We start from the raw sequence: 17,220 nt of genomic DNA on the forward strand, positions 1-17,220 counted from the left end.
TCTAGAAAATGCTACTGTTTTTTATTTTTATTTTTTTAACATATAAAATGGTTATAAAATAACTTAATTGAAATTCAAGGTAAAAAAAATGGTGAATTAATAATTAAATTAAAACAATTTTTTAAAGAAATACTGTATTAGTGACGACCAAAGTCCACAGAGCCTTTCTGTAAAAGTGGAAGTGAATTTGGAGAAGAAACAACAATGGAGGAAGATGCAGTGTTTATGAAAGTTGCAAAAGTCATATCAGCTATAAAAAACGCCAACCACGTTGATCAAGTTATTACTTCACTTCACTCCATCGCCACCCTTCTTTTCCCTCTCCACCCTAATCTTCTCCAAGGTTTGCCCCCAATCCTTTGCGTTTTCTTATACCCTAGGACTGAATAACAATTTGATTTTTTATTCAATTTTGCAGGTAGCGGCGTTGATGAGAGTTACAGAGAACAGGTTTGTGTTCGTTCATGTCTTGCAACCTTTTTAATTTAATTACAGCTTCATAATTCTACGTGTGTTTTGTTTAGATTTTGAATGTGAAGGTTCCTTCTTCAAAGGAACGAGATGATTGGTGGCGTGTCTTTTATCAAGGACCTGCTTTTTCTACACTTGCTAGGTTCTTGTTACTTGGTACAGTAATGTTTTCTCAATTTATACTAATTTCGATCTTTTTTGGATTATTACATCAATCTTAGTTTTGTTGAATATACTTTTCTTAAATTTTTAACAAAATTGTAAACTCTGAATACTGATATTAATGATGAAAAATCTAATACAATCGGTTGAAAGTACAACACACCAAACCGTTTAAAAAATATCAAAATATCATCTGTTGGAAAATCCACCTTAGTTTTGGCTACCCTTGATCTGTTATTGGGATAATCTGTATGCCTTCGTTGCAGCTGTACAGCACCATTAGTGTACCAGGTTGAGGGGGTGGCCGTGGCCGGGTTTAGTCCTAAGTGTTTATAGGAAAATCCCTTTCATTTCGGCTACCCTTGGTATGTTATTGGGTCACTTTGCGTGCCTTCATTTCTGCTGGTACAACACCATTGGTGGATTGGGTTGAGGGGGTCAGTTTAATTCCAAGTGTAAATAATATTGGACAACCCTCACCTCACAAATCAGTTTTGTGGAGTTGAGTTAGACTCTAAGGGCCCGTTTGGATTGGCTTATTTTTGAGCTTATGCAATATAAATTAGGTTTTATACTATTTTATAAGTTCACACTAGTGAAAATTGTATTTTTATAAGTTATTTTAGGCTTAATTAGTCTATTGGTCCCTTAAAGACATTTTAGGTTTCACAATGGTCCCTTAAAGAAAAAAAGGTCTGGATTGGTCCCTTAAAGACACATCCGTTTCACATTGGTCCTTTCCATCAATTTTTTACAAAAAACGTTAGTTTTAGTTGACTGAATTGTGGATGTTATTAAGTGTAAGTGGTCCACCAAAAACCTTATTAATTTTTAAAATTTTAACCATTGGAATTTTTTGTTATATTTGGAGTTAAAATTTAACGGAAATGACCAATATGGCAAACATATATGTCTTTAAGGGCAATCCGGGCCTTTTTTTCTTTAAGGGACCAATCCGGACCTTTTTTTCTTTAAGGGACCATTGTAAACCTAAAATGTCTTTAAAGGACCAATAGACTAATTAAGCCGCTATTTTATCATAAACTACCTTGACAAACTTATAATAATACATAAAAATTGCATAAGCTCAAAAATAAGCTAATCCAAACGGGCCCTAAGTCTAATTTCCAAGTTGACCTAATTCCTAACAAATTAGGCCCTTTACATTGCTTTTTTCTTCTCAAATTATTTGCTCAAAAGATAATATTGCATTTTGCTTTCCCTGTTTTTCTCACTTGGAATCTCCCTGCAGATGTTGCCTCCAACTGGTTGGCTTGTTTCCCCTTTTCAGCACAGAAATATGTTTACGATGTTTTCTTTGTTCACGGATTCGCCACCGAGGTGTTGCAGATATTGGTTTCTTTTCTCCGACACAATGGAAATGATGATATTGATATTAATGTTGTCATCTCAAATTCTGAAAGGTATGGCATGCCTTGCCTCCTAACACTGCACTTAATGTAGTGCGACGTAACAGTCCAAATTAATTTAACATTGAGAATAACTTTATCAGATTTTAATATTTATGACAGATTGCTTGTACTGTGTCTGCTTGAAAATAATGGAGTGCTCCAGATAGCAAGAGAGTTTGGTTCTCCTTCTAAATCAAAAGGCTTTAATGATGAATGGATGAAGCCAAATGTATCTAGGATTGCACAGGTTGTTGCGTCTATTCCTGACAAAGCTAGAATGAACTCCCCAACTTCATTGTCATCACAGTATCCTTTTACTCCCTTTGTTTTGATAGTTTATTGGTTCCATATATTGACATGGTTTTGCAATTTTTGTTTGTTACTTGATAAGATATCTAATTTCTTAACAATTTCATGGATTTAATATGATTTTTGGAGGACTATTTCAGTTTATTATGTTACTGAATTCTTCCATACAAACTACAAGTTTTTCCTTCACCAACATATTCAGTGTATTCTTCAGGCAGATTATTGTCCAATTACTCTCCCTGGAAGAAGAAAGAGAGGTGATAGACACCTCAGATGAAATAGACAAAAACGGTGCACTGTTATTTATAGGGGAAACTTTTTCTCGCATTTGTCGCCGTGGTTCTGCTGGTAACTAGAAAATTTCGGACACTTGAAACAGGTTTTCTAACCACATATATTGGCTAGTATTATTAAACTGCTTTGAATTAACTATCAGGCTTTGTGAAATAGACTGGATTTGCTTCATGTATAATAAGTCTAGAGCACCAATCAATATGTTGGAATTATTGTGCATAGCAAAGAAAACAAAAGAGGCATTTTGTCACTCGTCATACAGTTCATAGTTTGTGGAAGAATTAAATGTCACATATCCACATGTTATTCTTTGCTCAAGGCGCTTTAGTTTCTTATTTGCAACATTTGTCTGTGAGCTGTATGATTGAAGTAAATTGAATCGTAGGGTCTATTTGGGAGGGGAGAGCTTTGGAGGGCTAAGTCTATATTTTGAAATATATTTGATATTTTAAAAAAATAGAAACAACAATATGATAAATGATCATATAGTACTTCAATCACATTTCCTGTATTCTATATTCTATTTCCTGTTTTCAATTTTTAGTTAAAAATAAAATGTCACCTTGTTTCCTATATTCAAAATTTTGTATAACAAAAGGTGAAAACAACTTTTGTTGTTTTCACCGTTTCCTATATAAAACTTCAAAAATAAGAAACAGTGCAACCAAGATGACATTTTTATAATTAAAACTGAAAATAGGAAATAAAAACATATAATGTTTTTCTTATACCAATCAGGCCCTAAAATCCTCACGACAAAGTCAACTAGGTAATTGTGTTTTGCAAATAGACAAGTCTCAGTAGGTAAGCACCTCCTCCTTGATTAATAGATTTATGACTTTTCTGTTGGAATAGAGATCCACTATCTCTCTATTATATATAGAACACTAGTTTGGGAAACAGGAAGCATTAGGTTGTCTTTTTACTCTTATCCTATGTTTAATTTAAGATATAATTTAGTTAGTTCTCAAAATTTGCGGAAAGAGACTAGGTCACTGAAGTTGGTGATCTGCACTCTACAGTGATGACCCTTATTATCTTATGCCATTGTTGTTTCCTGATCAAATCTATTTTCTTGTAGATCTTCTAGCAAGTGAATTAATACCCCGAGTTCTAAGGCTCGTCAACAGCTGCTTATCATCAAATGACAGTTCTATTAATGAGGATGTGCTTGAGTCAAAGCCAGAAGCGGTGTTTTGGTTGAAAATGATGGAATCAATCACGGATCCTTATACAACAGAAAGAATCTCTGAGCAGATTTTACATGAACTAGCCAGGCAAGACACAAATGATGTTCAAGCATATTGGGTTCTGTGGCTGTTTTTCCATAGAATTTTCAATCTTCGGGCTTCTGTCAGGTGAGTGGAATTATTAGTTAGTTTTGCCTTTATTCACAGGTCATCTTGTATTAATCCTCCATTTGGATTGATGGGAAGAAAACTGGCAAAACTTTGATGGCCTCCTGGAAAGAAAATTAATGGGAAAAACATGAATTTAAAATTTTCAAGTTTTCACTACAGATTTTCCTTCACTTGCAATTAATTATTTTATAATAAGAATGGTTTGGAGTTGGGTTCTGGCTATCATGGTTTAGATTAAAATAATTGATGCATGCATATCCTTCAAAAGGTGCTTGATGAAGATGTAGCTTCTTGTTTAGGTCCTTGGCAAGTAAAACTGTCCCACTGCAGTGCTTATGTAACAACAATGTTCTATGTTCATCCATTAATTGTGTTTTACTTTTGTTGCCTGTACTCTATAGCTCCTCATTTTGTTGGTTATTGTAATTTGTTGTTGAGATTAGACTGTTGCACTATGATACACACATGTTAGATTATATAGGCATGACAACACCATCATGAGCAGTTTTTGTTAGTTATTTTGGTTATTGTAATTTTTTCTCTCCCTCCCAGGTCCATGTTTGTTGACACATTCATACTCTGGAAGGTATTCCCTTTTAGTTGCCTAAAATGGATACTTCAATTTGCTGTTTGTGAATGCCCGCCTGGTACCTCTTTATCAGGACATAATCGCCCTGGTCTTTTGAAGATAATCCAACGTCTACTGGCAAAATGGTCTAAGAAAGAATTTGTGCAAACAGCACCTATTGAACAACAAGCTTGTATCCTTTTTCATCATTTTAGTATCCTCAAACATGTGGTAATTGAAGGATACAAAATCTCCGAAAGTGAATTTAAAAGGACAGCCCAGTGCATGAGACATTATCATTATGGAATGTAGGGTAGGGCAAATATATGTAGTCTTACCTGTATAAGTAGCAAGGCTATTTCTACATCTACAGCCCATGATCATCGAGTCAAAAGGCTGCCTTACTGTCATGCCGTGGCTCACCCGAGTAACCCTCTTCCTATTTGATGTTCATTGCTATAATATGACTATATCAATCTTACGTGCTTTCCTCCACTCAGCATTCCCCAGATTGATGCCATCTTTATCACTGTGATGCATATATTTATTTTCCTATATTTATGTCAGATATAACCGCTGGTCTTGGCCTTTCCCTAGAGACAATGTCTAAAGAAGAATTGGATGGAATGAAGGATGCCATGCCTTTGATTCTTCAAGGAGTTAGCTGTAATTATCCCTTACTTTCTTGTGGTTGTCTTTGATAGTAAGAATAACAAGAAGGATTATGTGTGCGATAGGATCAATTATTGTCCACTCTTAGGGAGCGTTTGAGTAAACAACTTAATTAAGCTCCCATTCCGTAAGGAATTATTGCATGCATAATTTGTTTCTAAAGACAAAATAAAGTGAGTAAACTCTCATAGGCTTTGCTTTGTGTAAGATTTTTCTATAAGCTATCTTGGAGTTATAAAAATAAGATGAAAACAACTTATGGGTATATTACAAACTTTTTTATAATTTTTTTATTAAACTTATACAGATTCTTATACCATAAGATAAGCACAAATGCTTTGTATAAGATTTTTCTATAAGCTATCTTGGAGTTATAAAAATAAGATGAAAACAACTTATGGGTATATTACAAACTTTTTTATAATTTCTTTATTAAACTTATACAGATTCTTATACCATAAGATAAGCACAAATAAGCTCTTCTAAGAGCCCTCTTAATCCTGTTTTAGAACACTATTTATGCATTGATGCCTTCTAGATAGACAAATGGTTCCTCCTGAACTTGCTGCATTATTTCCTATGGTCTTGTTTTCAGTTGACTCAAATATGTAAAATGCATCAAATTAGCTTGTTTAAAGGATATGACCAATGATGGTTGCTTCTCCCTAACATACAGTTCCTTACTACCCAATTAGCATTTTTTGCTGTGTAAGTGAAATTGAATTATACAGAATTCTATGCTTCTGATTAAGGACCTTTCCTCAGTACCCTTGGTTTTTCTAGGGGTTTCAGTACCCCGATAATAAATCCCAATAAGAATCTAACAAGTCTGTTAAATTGCCTGGAATATGTTCCTACTCCGCTCTTCTCGTTTTCAGTACATATAACTTAAATATAACTTTCAAGTTTTCATATTTTCTAACAAGTCATACCACTGGATTTTTGTCAGTGTTATATATTCAACCAAATCTCATTGTAGGAAATGTAGAATAATTTGTATTAAGAATGTGACTTCTTTTATGACTTCCTTTTTCATAGCGGGAAAAACTTCTTATCCATCTCACTCCCGCTCAGTGGTCTTTAAATCTGATTATCAGTGGGTCGCTATCCCTTCTTACAGATCAGTAGTCAGCATTCATGATCTTCTAATTTTTTGTGTAATTGTTTCAGGTAGGTTGGAGAGTCCTAATCATTTAGTTCGAAAAATGGCTAGGAATATTGCTTTGGCATTGTCTAAAATTATTGATCCAAAAAATCCTCTGTACCTTGATGATAGCTGCGATGGGGAGACAATAGATTGGGCATTTGGATTCACTGACCCCAAGAAAAGGACACTGACTGCTTCAAATTCTAGAAAAATAGGTGTTGAGGAAACACAGATATCTACAATTTCAGGTTCAGAGAGGGACTCTGGTTCCCTTCCCAATAAAGAGAAAGGCATTAGTGTAAAGGGTAAAAAGAAGTTATTGGATTTTAATGTGCTTGATCCAGATGAGATTGTTGATCCAGGATCACTGAATCTTGAATCAGATACTAATAGTGAGGTCGATGACGATGATAGTGCAAGTGAGAACTCATATTCCTCAAGTGATTCATCTTTACAGCCGTATGATTTGTCAGACGATGACTCAGATTTAAAAAGAAAAATTTCACAGTTATCTGATGTAGTTGCCGCTCTTCGAAAATCCGATGATGCTGATGGGTTTGTCTTTTCCTCCCAGAGCACCTTTTAGTTGCATCTTGATAATCTTCCCTATCTACAATAAATGTGATTTGTTGTACCATGTAAAACTTTAATTGACAATTGTTGCATTATCAAGTAGTACATATATTATGGTTTAGACTTTAGACTGAGCTATTCAAAATTCTATTTTTAGTACCGACTGACCTGATGCATTCTTGCCTTTGGCAAAGGTTGCTTGATATCCTGCTATTTTGCTAAAAGATTGATGCTTTGTAAATTTTTTACTTTTGTTGCAGGTGGAAAGAGCTCTTGATGTAGTGGAAAAGCTCATAAGAGCATCCCCAGATGAACTAAAACACGCTGCAAGGGATCTTACCAGAACTCTTGTTCAGGTTCGTTGCTGTGATATAGCTTTAGAAGGTGAAGAAGATTCAACAGAAGACAAAAGGCAAAGAGCATTAATTGCCTTGGCAGTCACGTGCCCAATTGAATCACTTGACACACTGCACAATCTTTTGTATTCACCTAATGTAGATATTAGTCAACGCATAATGATACTGGATGTCATGACAGAAGCAGCTCAGGAGCTTGCTGAATCAAAAATTACGAAGCCCAAACACGAGACTAGTTCTCTTGTATCGGTTGTTTCAGATACCCGACCTTGGTTCTTGCCTAGCAGTACAGGGACTCCTGGAACTGGTTCCTGGAAAGAGATTTCAGGTACTGGCACTTTTTTGAATTGGTCAAACAGCTTTGAGAGAGAACTTCCCTCAAAACCTAATCAGGTCAAGAAAGGGAAAAGACGCCGTTGGAGCCTGAGATCACCTTCTGCCCAACAAAACCTGATGGAGTGTTCTCATAACAAGTTTCCCATGTATGCTGCTGCTTTCATGCTTCCTGCTATGGAGGGTTATGATAAAAAAAGACACGGTGTTGACTTGCTTGGCAGGGATTTTATTGTCTTGGGGAAACTCATTTATATGCTTGGGGTTTGTATGAAATCTGCAGCCATGCATCCAGAAGCGTCTGTGCTGGCTCCTTCCCTTCTGGATATGTTAAGATCCAGGTATTGATCGAGACATTAGTTGTCAATTTAAATGCAAACCTTACAAGGACTGAAATAATCTAAAACCTCACTATCACACTTAAAAGCGTGTGCGTGTCTATATGTCTGTTAATAGAATTGATAGCTTGGCGTTCTATTGGGTGTTTTTGTTTATATTTCCTAGTAGTACTTCAATTTTGTGGCTAGTCTACTAATGCAGCAACAATGTCTGCGTTTTGCATTTTAACTCATGCAGAGAGGTATGCCATCACCAGGAAGCATATGTGAGAAGAGCCGTCCTTTTTGCAGCTGCATGCATATTGGTTGCTCTTCATCCAGCCTACGTATCATCTGCCTTACTCGAAGGAAATGTTGAAATTTCCAATGGCCTTGAATGGATTCGCACATATGCCCTTGATGTAGCTGATTCTGACACAGATAAAGAATGCTATACGGTAAGGAAAGGAAATTTGAAGCTTTGAATCTATTCTTTCTTTTCTTACAAGGTTCTCAATTATTTCCTTGTAATTTGGTCATAAAAAAGGTTTAATTTTGTATGCACTGTTTTACTATAGATAAATATTTTACAGTTTCTGTTTTACTATAGATGGCTATGACATCTTTACAACTCCATGCTGAGATGGCTCTTCAAACTTCCCGAGCACTGGAATCAGCAAGAAGTTCATTCAGGGCAAGCCCTACTCTTCGTTCGGATGCATCCAAAGTGAACATTAAAATTCCCTACCTAAATGGGAATTAGTGATCCTACTGGTTATTCTGAATGACTTCATTTGTTTAACCCAGAATATGAATTCAAAATTGTGTTGAACATCTATTTGCTACTTGATTTCCTTGTTTATCTAACTTTTCCTTTTTTGTTATTCATTTGAAATTTGTATATATTTTAGGTATCTAATTTAACAATTAGTATGATGCCGATGTTCATATAGTCATCCCAAATTCATTATTTAATTTGAGGCGTTCTTCGTCTTTGTCTACTGTCGTGCTTTTTATGGTTTGATATATTTTTGTTTTTGTCGTGCACTTTAAATGTGGAGAAGTGGAAATCTGGGGTTTAAACCCTGGCCCCTTCAATAATGTCTGTCTCATGTAAATACCAACTCACTTATGGAATTTTGTAGTTGATATAATTTGTCAATGAAAAAGTCAGATAATTGTCGATGTGAAAACAATTTGCCTAGCTTCTAGGTACTCAGAGAGTCAGAGTAATCTACTATTGGTAATGATAATTCACTTCTCTTATTTAGACATATCCTTTAGTTTTCTTGTTTAACACGTAACAATGTAACATATACTCCTGCTATCATTTTGTTATCATCTTCTGTATTACTAGTATGACATTATTCAAGACGCATAAGAATGTTCATTGTCCCCTTTTAAAATGGCTCAATTCATCGATTCCAATTATCTTCATTCTTTTTAAAATTTGTACTCGTCACAAATTAGTCAATGTGCTGGGAATAATGTGTGTTGTGGGGCATTGGAAAAGACAAGAAGAGGAATAGTTGCAATTTTATTTAGTGTGTTTGAATGAGTAAATGTTTTGAGGTATGTAATTTTTTAGCAAATTAATTTTTTTAAGAAGGTAAATTAGTCCATCTAAATTGGCACCCGAATTTTTTAGCAAATTTTTTTTTTATCTAACTTTTTGTTTGTACAGTTGCTTTGGAGAATTTTTAAAATGATGAAAATTTATCAAATCTTTTATTCAAAAAAGTTAGAAACTTGAAATTACATTTTTTCATATGTTTTCGGAAAATTTGAATTGGCCCCGATGAACTTTTAAAAAATTGCAAATTTAGGTTCTAAAATCCTAAATTCATAACCAAAAAGAAATATGACATCAAAGGAAAACATGCAACAAGCAAGAGTCAAAGGGAGAAAATCACAAAAACATATACATCATTTGATTTTTGAGGTTTGAGTGCATGGTTGGCTTTATGTGTGGTTTTTTTTGTAAGGTTGACTTTATACCACAATGACTTTTTTATTTAAAATCCTTTGAAATCTCAATCCAATACATCCCCCTTAATCAACTTCGTCTTATTTATGTTTGACCTTTCTGTTAAGCAGCATCGTTAATGATTTTATTGCTTTCCGTGGATGTATATCTCTTTTTGCTTTATACTTATCTTAATTGGAGTGTTGGTAGTTGTGGACTTAGAATTTCACTTTTTAAATGCATATTCCATGTAATGTCCATACCAATTAAGCTATGCTTACGAAGACTCAGTCCACATTCCTTATAATACCCCACAAGTGTTAACTTCATCGAATTTTGTTTTTGTTGAATGTTAGGTGGTTTTTATTTCTTGATTAAGTTGAATTTGATTAGATTTTGAGCAGCAAAATTAACTAATTTGATTTATTCAAGTGTTATTTATATGTAGAGTTGTTGTTTGTGAATAGTGAAATGTTGTATTGAAATATTCATGGCAAAAAAAAAAAATGTTGTATTGAAATATTGATTAGGAATGTAATTGTTGTTTTTGTGTTTGATAAAATGTTTGAATGAAAGTTTTTTATTGAAATATTGTTTATGACTGATTGTTGCCGGGAGTAGGAGTAGAAGCTAGAAGCCATTGACACAAGTTCTGATTTTAATTTCTTAACCATTGCTTAGCTTTGATCAAATATAGCTTCAGATGTGCCTACTAGTTTATGTTCAAAACGTGTCAAAAACTGATAAAATCCTACGTATCAAACAATGTTTCAAAACACATCCTGAGATTAAATCCATTCATAGACATTCAGACTCAAAATTAAAGTAAACTAAACAGCAAAAGAAAAATGAAGTGGTGTATACATCTTGGTAAAGACGAAAACAATGGCCAACACAAAAATTGCAATTCAATCTACTGACTACAGAACCCATTCTAGCTGTAAAGACTGCAGTGATTGACTAGTAAAACCTGAGAAAAACATTGGTGCAATTTTATAACAGATAATAAATAAATTGTAAAATAACAACAAACTACAGAAACGCTAAAACTCTTAAGCTAAAAGAATAAAAGCACAGTTATGCCTAAACAATTTCTAAATGTAACAGTCTGATCAGAAAATTCTGGTGCTACAGTATTGCGGGGCACGTTCATACACTATATCAGAAACAACTGATAACAGCTCTTGTGAGACTCACCAGTCACCACAGCACTAACAAAACTTCCAACGGTTGTTGCAGGCAACACAAGTGACATAGGTTGTCATAGGTTCATCAGCACTGCGAGTCTGCATTTGGTAATAGGTGGTTTGCCTTTTACCGCACCGACCACACTTAAATTGATCAGTAGTAGCTTTTGGTTGTTGTCCACGTTCACATTCAAACAAAGCCTTCTGCTCGATTTTCTCATTCTCCTGCTTCCTTTGCTCACTAGCCATTTCTGCTGAGGTCATGTTGACCAGCCGCTGTGGCTCCACAACACCGAGCAGAACTTTTCTTCGGAAATCTGGATTCTTCTGATCCTTCAGATTAAATATTAAGGACCTATACTTGACCTTTTGGGCTCCATTTGAAGGACCCCACTTTTCAAATAACACAGACTCTACTGTCACTGCAGCACGAATAGGGTCAGATGCATTAACTTCATCCATCATATCTTCATCTGCCTCTTGAAAGACCTTAGATAAAGCATCTCGGAGAAGTTCCCTTATTCTGTCTCGCGCTGAATCATTTGATTTGATCATAGTCTTCAGCTTTGGTGGTGCAACAGCGCTGGATGAATTTTTCTTGGCCACAGAAACTGGTTTTTCCTCCTTTGCTATCTTTTCCGCCTTGATGCTTGAGGTACGATCAGTTTTCTCAATTTTGACATCCGTATTTTGTACCTTTACATTTCCAGAGCTCAGCTTTGATGTACCATTCCCATTAGTTTTCTCAACCTTGACACTTTCTCCTTTCTGAACCTTCACCGAAGGACTCTTTTGCAATTTCCCAGCTTTGGCGCTCTCCCCATTCGTTGACTCGGCCTTAGAATCAGAGGCCCCGTCCTTATTTTTACTTGTTTCCTTGATAATTATGCCTTTCCATATCTCAATTAGTTCAATGGCAAAAGCCCGAATTTTCTGTCTAGGGTGCTTGGTGAGACTTTTAAGATGTTTTCCCACCTGAAAGATTACATCAGAAAATAAAAAATCAAAACAAATCTTTATAGCTGCAGGTAAAGCCAAGAAGCAAATACAGATTTGATCTCCCCTTAATTATCTCCATTTCTCTTCCCCGTCGTTTAGGGAACTTCTTTAATTTTCCCTTGAACTTTGTGTTCATTAGATCTCAGGTAGATTAATAAATTGGATTAAAAAGTACAAAAACAAAGCACCAAAAAACTTTTCAATGTTGATAATGTTCTTTTATGATTATTAAAGCAAACAACCTGTTTATTAAGCAAGGATACACAGATTCACTACCAAGAAATTGTGGCAACATGATAGTACACAGGTATGGAGCATTAGCCTAAAAAACCAAAACACAGGTATATTGTGACATACAGTAAGGGTACACTCTATCACTAATTCATAATTCATATATGCAAACAAATATTCCACATCTACAAACCCATCGTATTGGTGAACTTTTAATTGTTGGACAGAAGAAGGAAATCCATCAAAGGGAAAAGGAGTCAAGTACAACAAGGAGAAGTTGAAATATCCTTCAAATTAGAAACATAAAGGAGAGGGAGGAAAGCAAGAAAAGATGAATAAATAAATTTAATTAACAGTGTCTGGAATGAATATAAAGGATTTGATTTAATAATTTGAAAATCAAACCCTGGTTTTGGAATCAATGTTGTTAAAAGCAGGATTGGAAGAACACTGTTAATTGGAGTCATCTTAGTGTATGTTTGGTTTCAATTCTGGAGCAGCCAGAATTGATTCTGGACATGTAGAATGGATTCTGACTTGTTTGGTTCCTCAAAAGTAGAATTGATTCTGCCTCCAGAATGGATTCTACTTGAAGCTAGAAATTGTAGCTTCTCATTCTAGAATTGATTTTTACACTCAAATTCTTTGTTCAACTCACTTTTGTATGAATATATCCAAACATAAATCAATTCAATCAAACTCAATTATATCAAAATCAATTATGTCAAACTCAATTCTGTCAAAATCAATTCTGTCCATCGCAGAACCAAACACATACTTAATAATAATAATTATCATCACCACCACCACCTCTCAACTAAAATTTTCATTAAATTAAAAGTATATACTGAAGTAGCATTTCTATTAATGTTCTCTACCACACATAACTTTGTGGGTGCTCTCCCAAGTGTGAGGACAGATGAGGTCTTTTTGCAATTTTCATCTTGGACAGTTGGACCAGATATATTGAGAGAGAGAGAGAGAGAGAGAGAGAGAGAGAGAGAGAGAGAGAATATCAGTGTTTCAACAAAGCCAAAACAGGTCAAATGATGACACACCCAAGTACTGACAAGCACACAACTTGATATAGACTATTAGGAGTTAGGACAGACGAGGCTGGAATAACTAGTTAACTAGAGGGTTTAATTGGATAAATAAATAGACATCTGAGATTAAGGACGTTACGTTACTTAAAATTGTTAGTATATAAAAAGAGCATTGGCTCATTTGTACGAGGAAACCCTAGGAGAACTATTTTGCCTGTTTCAATCTATCAACAAGCTATTCATTTACAGTCCCTGAATTGAATGCCTACCAAAGACCCATGCAGGAGCATCAAGATCGATTGCATCAGTCTCAGTCTCCCTGATGACAGTAAACATCAACTCAGATCAGAGTAGAACAGCATCATAAATCAGAATATCATAACATATATAAGAATAAAACGAGGATGGGACAGCAGCGATAAACAAGGTTTGCGGTTTCAGGGATTATGTTAGGAACCTTTCTTTTGCTATAAGAAAGAATTTCCAAAACTGGGTAGATTTGAATAAACAGGAATAATTCTAACTAGAATAAAAATATTGCAACAAATGAAGGATGTCTTATTGATTGATGTAGTGAAATTGAAAGAGAAGATACAAAAGGTATACAGTGAAGATGATAGCTTTGCACTCAGGGCTATCCCAAAAGAGCACTCTCCATTCACACTAGAGCTATCTCTAGTCACCACTAAATCTAATTATTCAAAAACTATCCTTCCCTTGTACCCTTGAGGTGTATTAACTCAACCAACAAACAACTTATCAAATTACTAACCGGTAATTAACTTCTTAACTCTAATCCTAACAAACTCCCCTTTATCATAATTCCTAACAGATGAGCATAAATTTTTTCTAGGAGAAAAATTAGCTTTTTACGGCTTAATAGGTGGCGTGTCTGAATCAACAAAAACCATCCGATGCCATGATTTATAAGATAGCTCAATGTTCCTTCAACAATCTCACCAAACAAAAGTGGAGAGTATGTAAGGATCAAATTTCACATAGAAAAACATAGTGTCATGGAATCTTATGAGGAAGATTGGAATCTTGGCAACCGTGTTTGGAATGTTAAAAATGGGAAACAGTTTTAATTCCAAAATACCTTGGATTTAAGCTATTTGTTAAAAATGCTATTTGTATAGAAATCACAGGAACTGGGTTGGGCTGGTGGGTTCAAATAACTAGGGCGGTCATATCCTATATAAAAAAAAATCAGCAGACGGTTCTCATAAAATATAAAATTTTGCCTCCCCCGCGTTCTAACTTGGGACCTTTTGCTGCATAATGAGCATTCTGCCACCATCCTACATGCAAAACTTGTAGTATTTTGTCATTAGTTCAATCATAATTTAACCACAATTATTAGACCAACAAACTATGAATTTGTTCTTTCACAGGACATATATTTTGTCTAGTTTTAAAAAGGCTTAACTACACATTTGATCCCTTACGTTTATTTTAGGTTTCAATTTGGTCTCCTACGTTTAAAAAGTATCAATTTGGTCCCTTACGTTTCTACCGTTTGCAATAGTTAGTCCTTTCCGTCAGTTTTGTCACATGTGGTAGACAATTTGCATATGTGAACAGACACGTGGACACTTGGACATACCGAGACATGTATAGTTCAAACAGTGTTAGTGACAAAACTAACGGAAATGACTAACTAATGCAAATTGTGGAAACGTAAGGGACCAAATTAATACTCTTTAAACGTAAGGGACCAAATTAATACTCTTTAAACGTAAGGGACCAAATTGAAAACTAAAATAAACGTAAGAGACCAAATGTATAGTTAAGTCTTTTAAAAATATTGCTACCAACTATGGAGGGGATGTGTTAGGATTTGTTCTAATTTAAATATCTGTGGGGATAAAAATCTGAAACAATCGAATTAGATAACGACGAAAGCGCATTCTGCCTGGCGGAAAAGAAAAAGCATATACTATGCGACATCCACTTCATCACAGAGTTAAAAAATTAAAGATTTCAACGTATATCAGCACGTCACTACCCGGTTCTTTAGGAAAAACCAATACCGACACCAACCGTCAGTAACAGATCCATACCAGTATCCATCTTTTGGCAAATCCCAAACCTATACCCGGACTCAATTAACGGTACAATACCTGTATCCATGAAACATACTAATTTAAATTAACACCAACATAAACTCAATGTCCCAATTTAACCCGAAGCTTCTTCATAACATAGATCGAGCTATATAAATCCCTAGAAAAAGTGCTACATAATAATTGATCAGACCTCCCCCTCCACAAGAGATAAAGCTAAAACTAAACATCACAAGCCACATCCAAATTTACAAATTAATTACTCAAGGTGTAGAATAGATACTAAATCAAAAAAATTACCACTCAAATACAATCAATATTTTTCAATTCAATTGAACCCTAAACATTATGACATGCAAAAACATACAACCTAACACATAATGCTTAAAAAATTCACCAAATATAATAAATAAATAGATTTTTCAAAAATCAATAATTGAAAAAAAAAACACAATTATATAATGTGAATAGAAAAAACAAAACAAAAAAATATAATAATAATAATAATAACCTGAGTATTGACGAGAATTTTATAATTGACCGGAAATTTCTTGAGCTGTTCGAGAGCATCAAGGCATCGGGTTTCTTCGCTTGGGCTGCTATCGGTGGAGGAAGACGCATCGGCAGCTTTTTTCGCGGTTTCATACAATTCAACCAACTCTTTCTCTCTTTCCTTCTCCATCGAACACAACAAATTTCTCCTATAACACGAAAATCATCAAAAAATAAATTATTATACGTAATAATAATAATAACAATGAGAGAGAGAAATTTGATGAAGATGGCGGAGAAAAGAAGAGTGAAAAAAACTGACCTGAATGGTACTTGTTGTGTTTTCTGCGGCTGCGGTTATGTTGGCAGTGAAGAAAAAAAGACACAAAGCGACCAAAAGAGATGATACATATAAACGAAGGATCATTATGGATTAATTGGATCAGACGGTTGGTGTTGCATGTTGTGTTGTTTTCAGTAAACTAGGTATAGAACTTTCGAGATCCGGTAATTTAGATCATATTATATTATTTTTGCTCAATTGTTTTGACAAACTATTTTTCCTCGAGTTTAAAATCATATATTTTACTCAAACAAAAAAGTAATAAAATAAAATCCATCGATCTTATCTTTTTACTATTTTTTTTTTTTTGGACAGAAATTTATATTTATATGCTTTCTATAAAATATTTATATTATTTTTTAGTTACCATAATATAGTTATCTTGTCAAAAAAAAAAAAAAAAATATATATATATATATATATATATAGATATTTATACACCGTATGCCATAAACTAATTTTAGCCCAACAATTAATTAAAAAAAAAAATCATCAAACAATATATATGTGGAATATATGAGTTAGAAATTAAACATATTTATTAGTATAAATTTAAGTAAAGAATATTTAGATTTAATTTACTAAGTTTTATTTAAGGATTTGATTTTATATTTAAGTTAGGATAAGATCAAATTTGATTCGGTTCATTCTACCAAAAAGAAAAATTGATTTTGTTCAAAATTAAGATATGATTAAATTTAATTATTTGATTTGGTAAAGAAGAATAAAATTGTAAATTCGCTAAAAAAAAATTGTAAATAAAAGGATAATTTTAAAGTCACTAAGTCTAGTCTAGTGGAAAGAGATTTGGGTAATATGCATGAGGTCATAGGTTCAATCCTCATTGCCGACACAGTAAACAAAAAAAAAATAAAGGAAAAAATTACACCAAATTTTATATATATACTTTTTTTT

The 17,220-nt window shown here is 34.1% G+C and overlaps 2 protein-coding genes across 5 annotated transcripts; one reads left to right on the top strand and one right to left on the bottom strand.

Moving 5' to 3' along the window:
- The first annotated feature begins 134 nt into the window (after positions 1–134).
- On the top strand, positions 135–8,977 carry LOC123913405 (telomere length regulation protein TEL2 homolog). 4 transcript variants are annotated; one of them, XM_045964133.1, is made up of 13 exons: positions 135–343; positions 419–450; positions 525–627; positions 1,886–2,057; positions 2,166–2,351; positions 2,557–2,702; positions 3,730–4,006; positions 4,562–4,791; positions 5,145–5,243; positions 6,420–6,952; positions 7,230–7,999; positions 8,235–8,433; positions 8,586–8,977. In XM_045964133.1, the coding sequence occupies exons 1-13, from the start codon at positions 205–207 to the stop codon at positions 8,736–8,738; spliced, it is 3,039 nt and encodes a 1,012-aa protein (XP_045820089.1). In that variant the 5' UTR covers positions 135–204; the 3' UTR covers positions 8,739–8,977. The 4 variants fall into 4 exon arrangements, with proteins under 4 accessions (XP_045820089.1, XP_045820090.1, XP_045820091.1 ...); XM_045964134.1 differs by having other exon boundaries at positions 4,562–4,770; XM_045964135.1 differs by having other exon boundaries at positions 235–343; positions 1,984–2,057.
- A 1,790-nt stretch (positions 8,978–10,767) lies between these two features.
- On the bottom strand, positions 10,768–16,505 carry LOC123913407 (transcription elongation factor TFIIS). The gene is made up of 3 exons (XM_045964137.1): positions 16,285–16,505; positions 15,982–16,171; positions 10,768–12,103 (listed from the first exon to the last, which is right to left on the bottom strand). The coding sequence occupies exons 2-3, from the start codon at positions 16,150–16,152 to the stop codon at positions 11,153–11,155; spliced, it is 1,122 nt and encodes a 373-aa protein (XP_045820093.1). The 5' UTR covers positions 16,153–16,171; positions 16,285–16,505; the 3' UTR covers positions 10,768–11,152.
- Positions 16,506–17,220: the final 715 nt, after the last annotated feature.

Source organism: Trifolium pratense, linkage group LG3 (genome assembly GCF_020283565.1).
Source record: "Trifolium pratense cultivar HEN17-A07 linkage group LG3, ARS_RC_1.1, whole genome shotgun sequence".
NCBI classification, from domain to species: domain Eukaryota; kingdom Viridiplantae; phylum Streptophyta; class Magnoliopsida; order Fabales; family Fabaceae; genus Trifolium; species Trifolium pratense.

What these genes read in the sequence shown, in the direction of transcription:
- LOC123913405 (XM_045964133.1), top strand. Translation starts at nt 205, where the DNA reads ATGGAGGAAGATGCAGTGTTTATGAAAGTTGCAAAAGTCATATCAGCT. An exon ending in TTGTCGCCGTGGTTCTGCTG is followed by an intron (nt 2,703 to 3,729) that starts GTAACTAGAAAA and finishes ATTTTCTTGTAG; the next exon opens with ATCTTCTAGCAAGTGAATTA. An exon ending in TATCCTTTTTCATCATTTTA is followed by an intron (nt 4,792 to 5,144) that starts GTATCCTCAAAC and finishes TATTTATGTCAG; the next exon opens with ATATAACCGCTGGTCTTGGC.
- LOC123913407 (XM_045964137.1), bottom strand. Translation starts at nt 16,152, where the DNA reads ATGGAGAAGGAAAGAGAGAAAGAGTTGGTTGAATTGTATGAAACCGCG. An exon ending in AAATTCTCGTCAATACTCAG is followed by an intron (nt 12,104 to 15,981) that starts GTTATTATTATT and finishes GTAATCTTTCAG; the next exon opens with GTGGGAAAACATCTTAAAAG.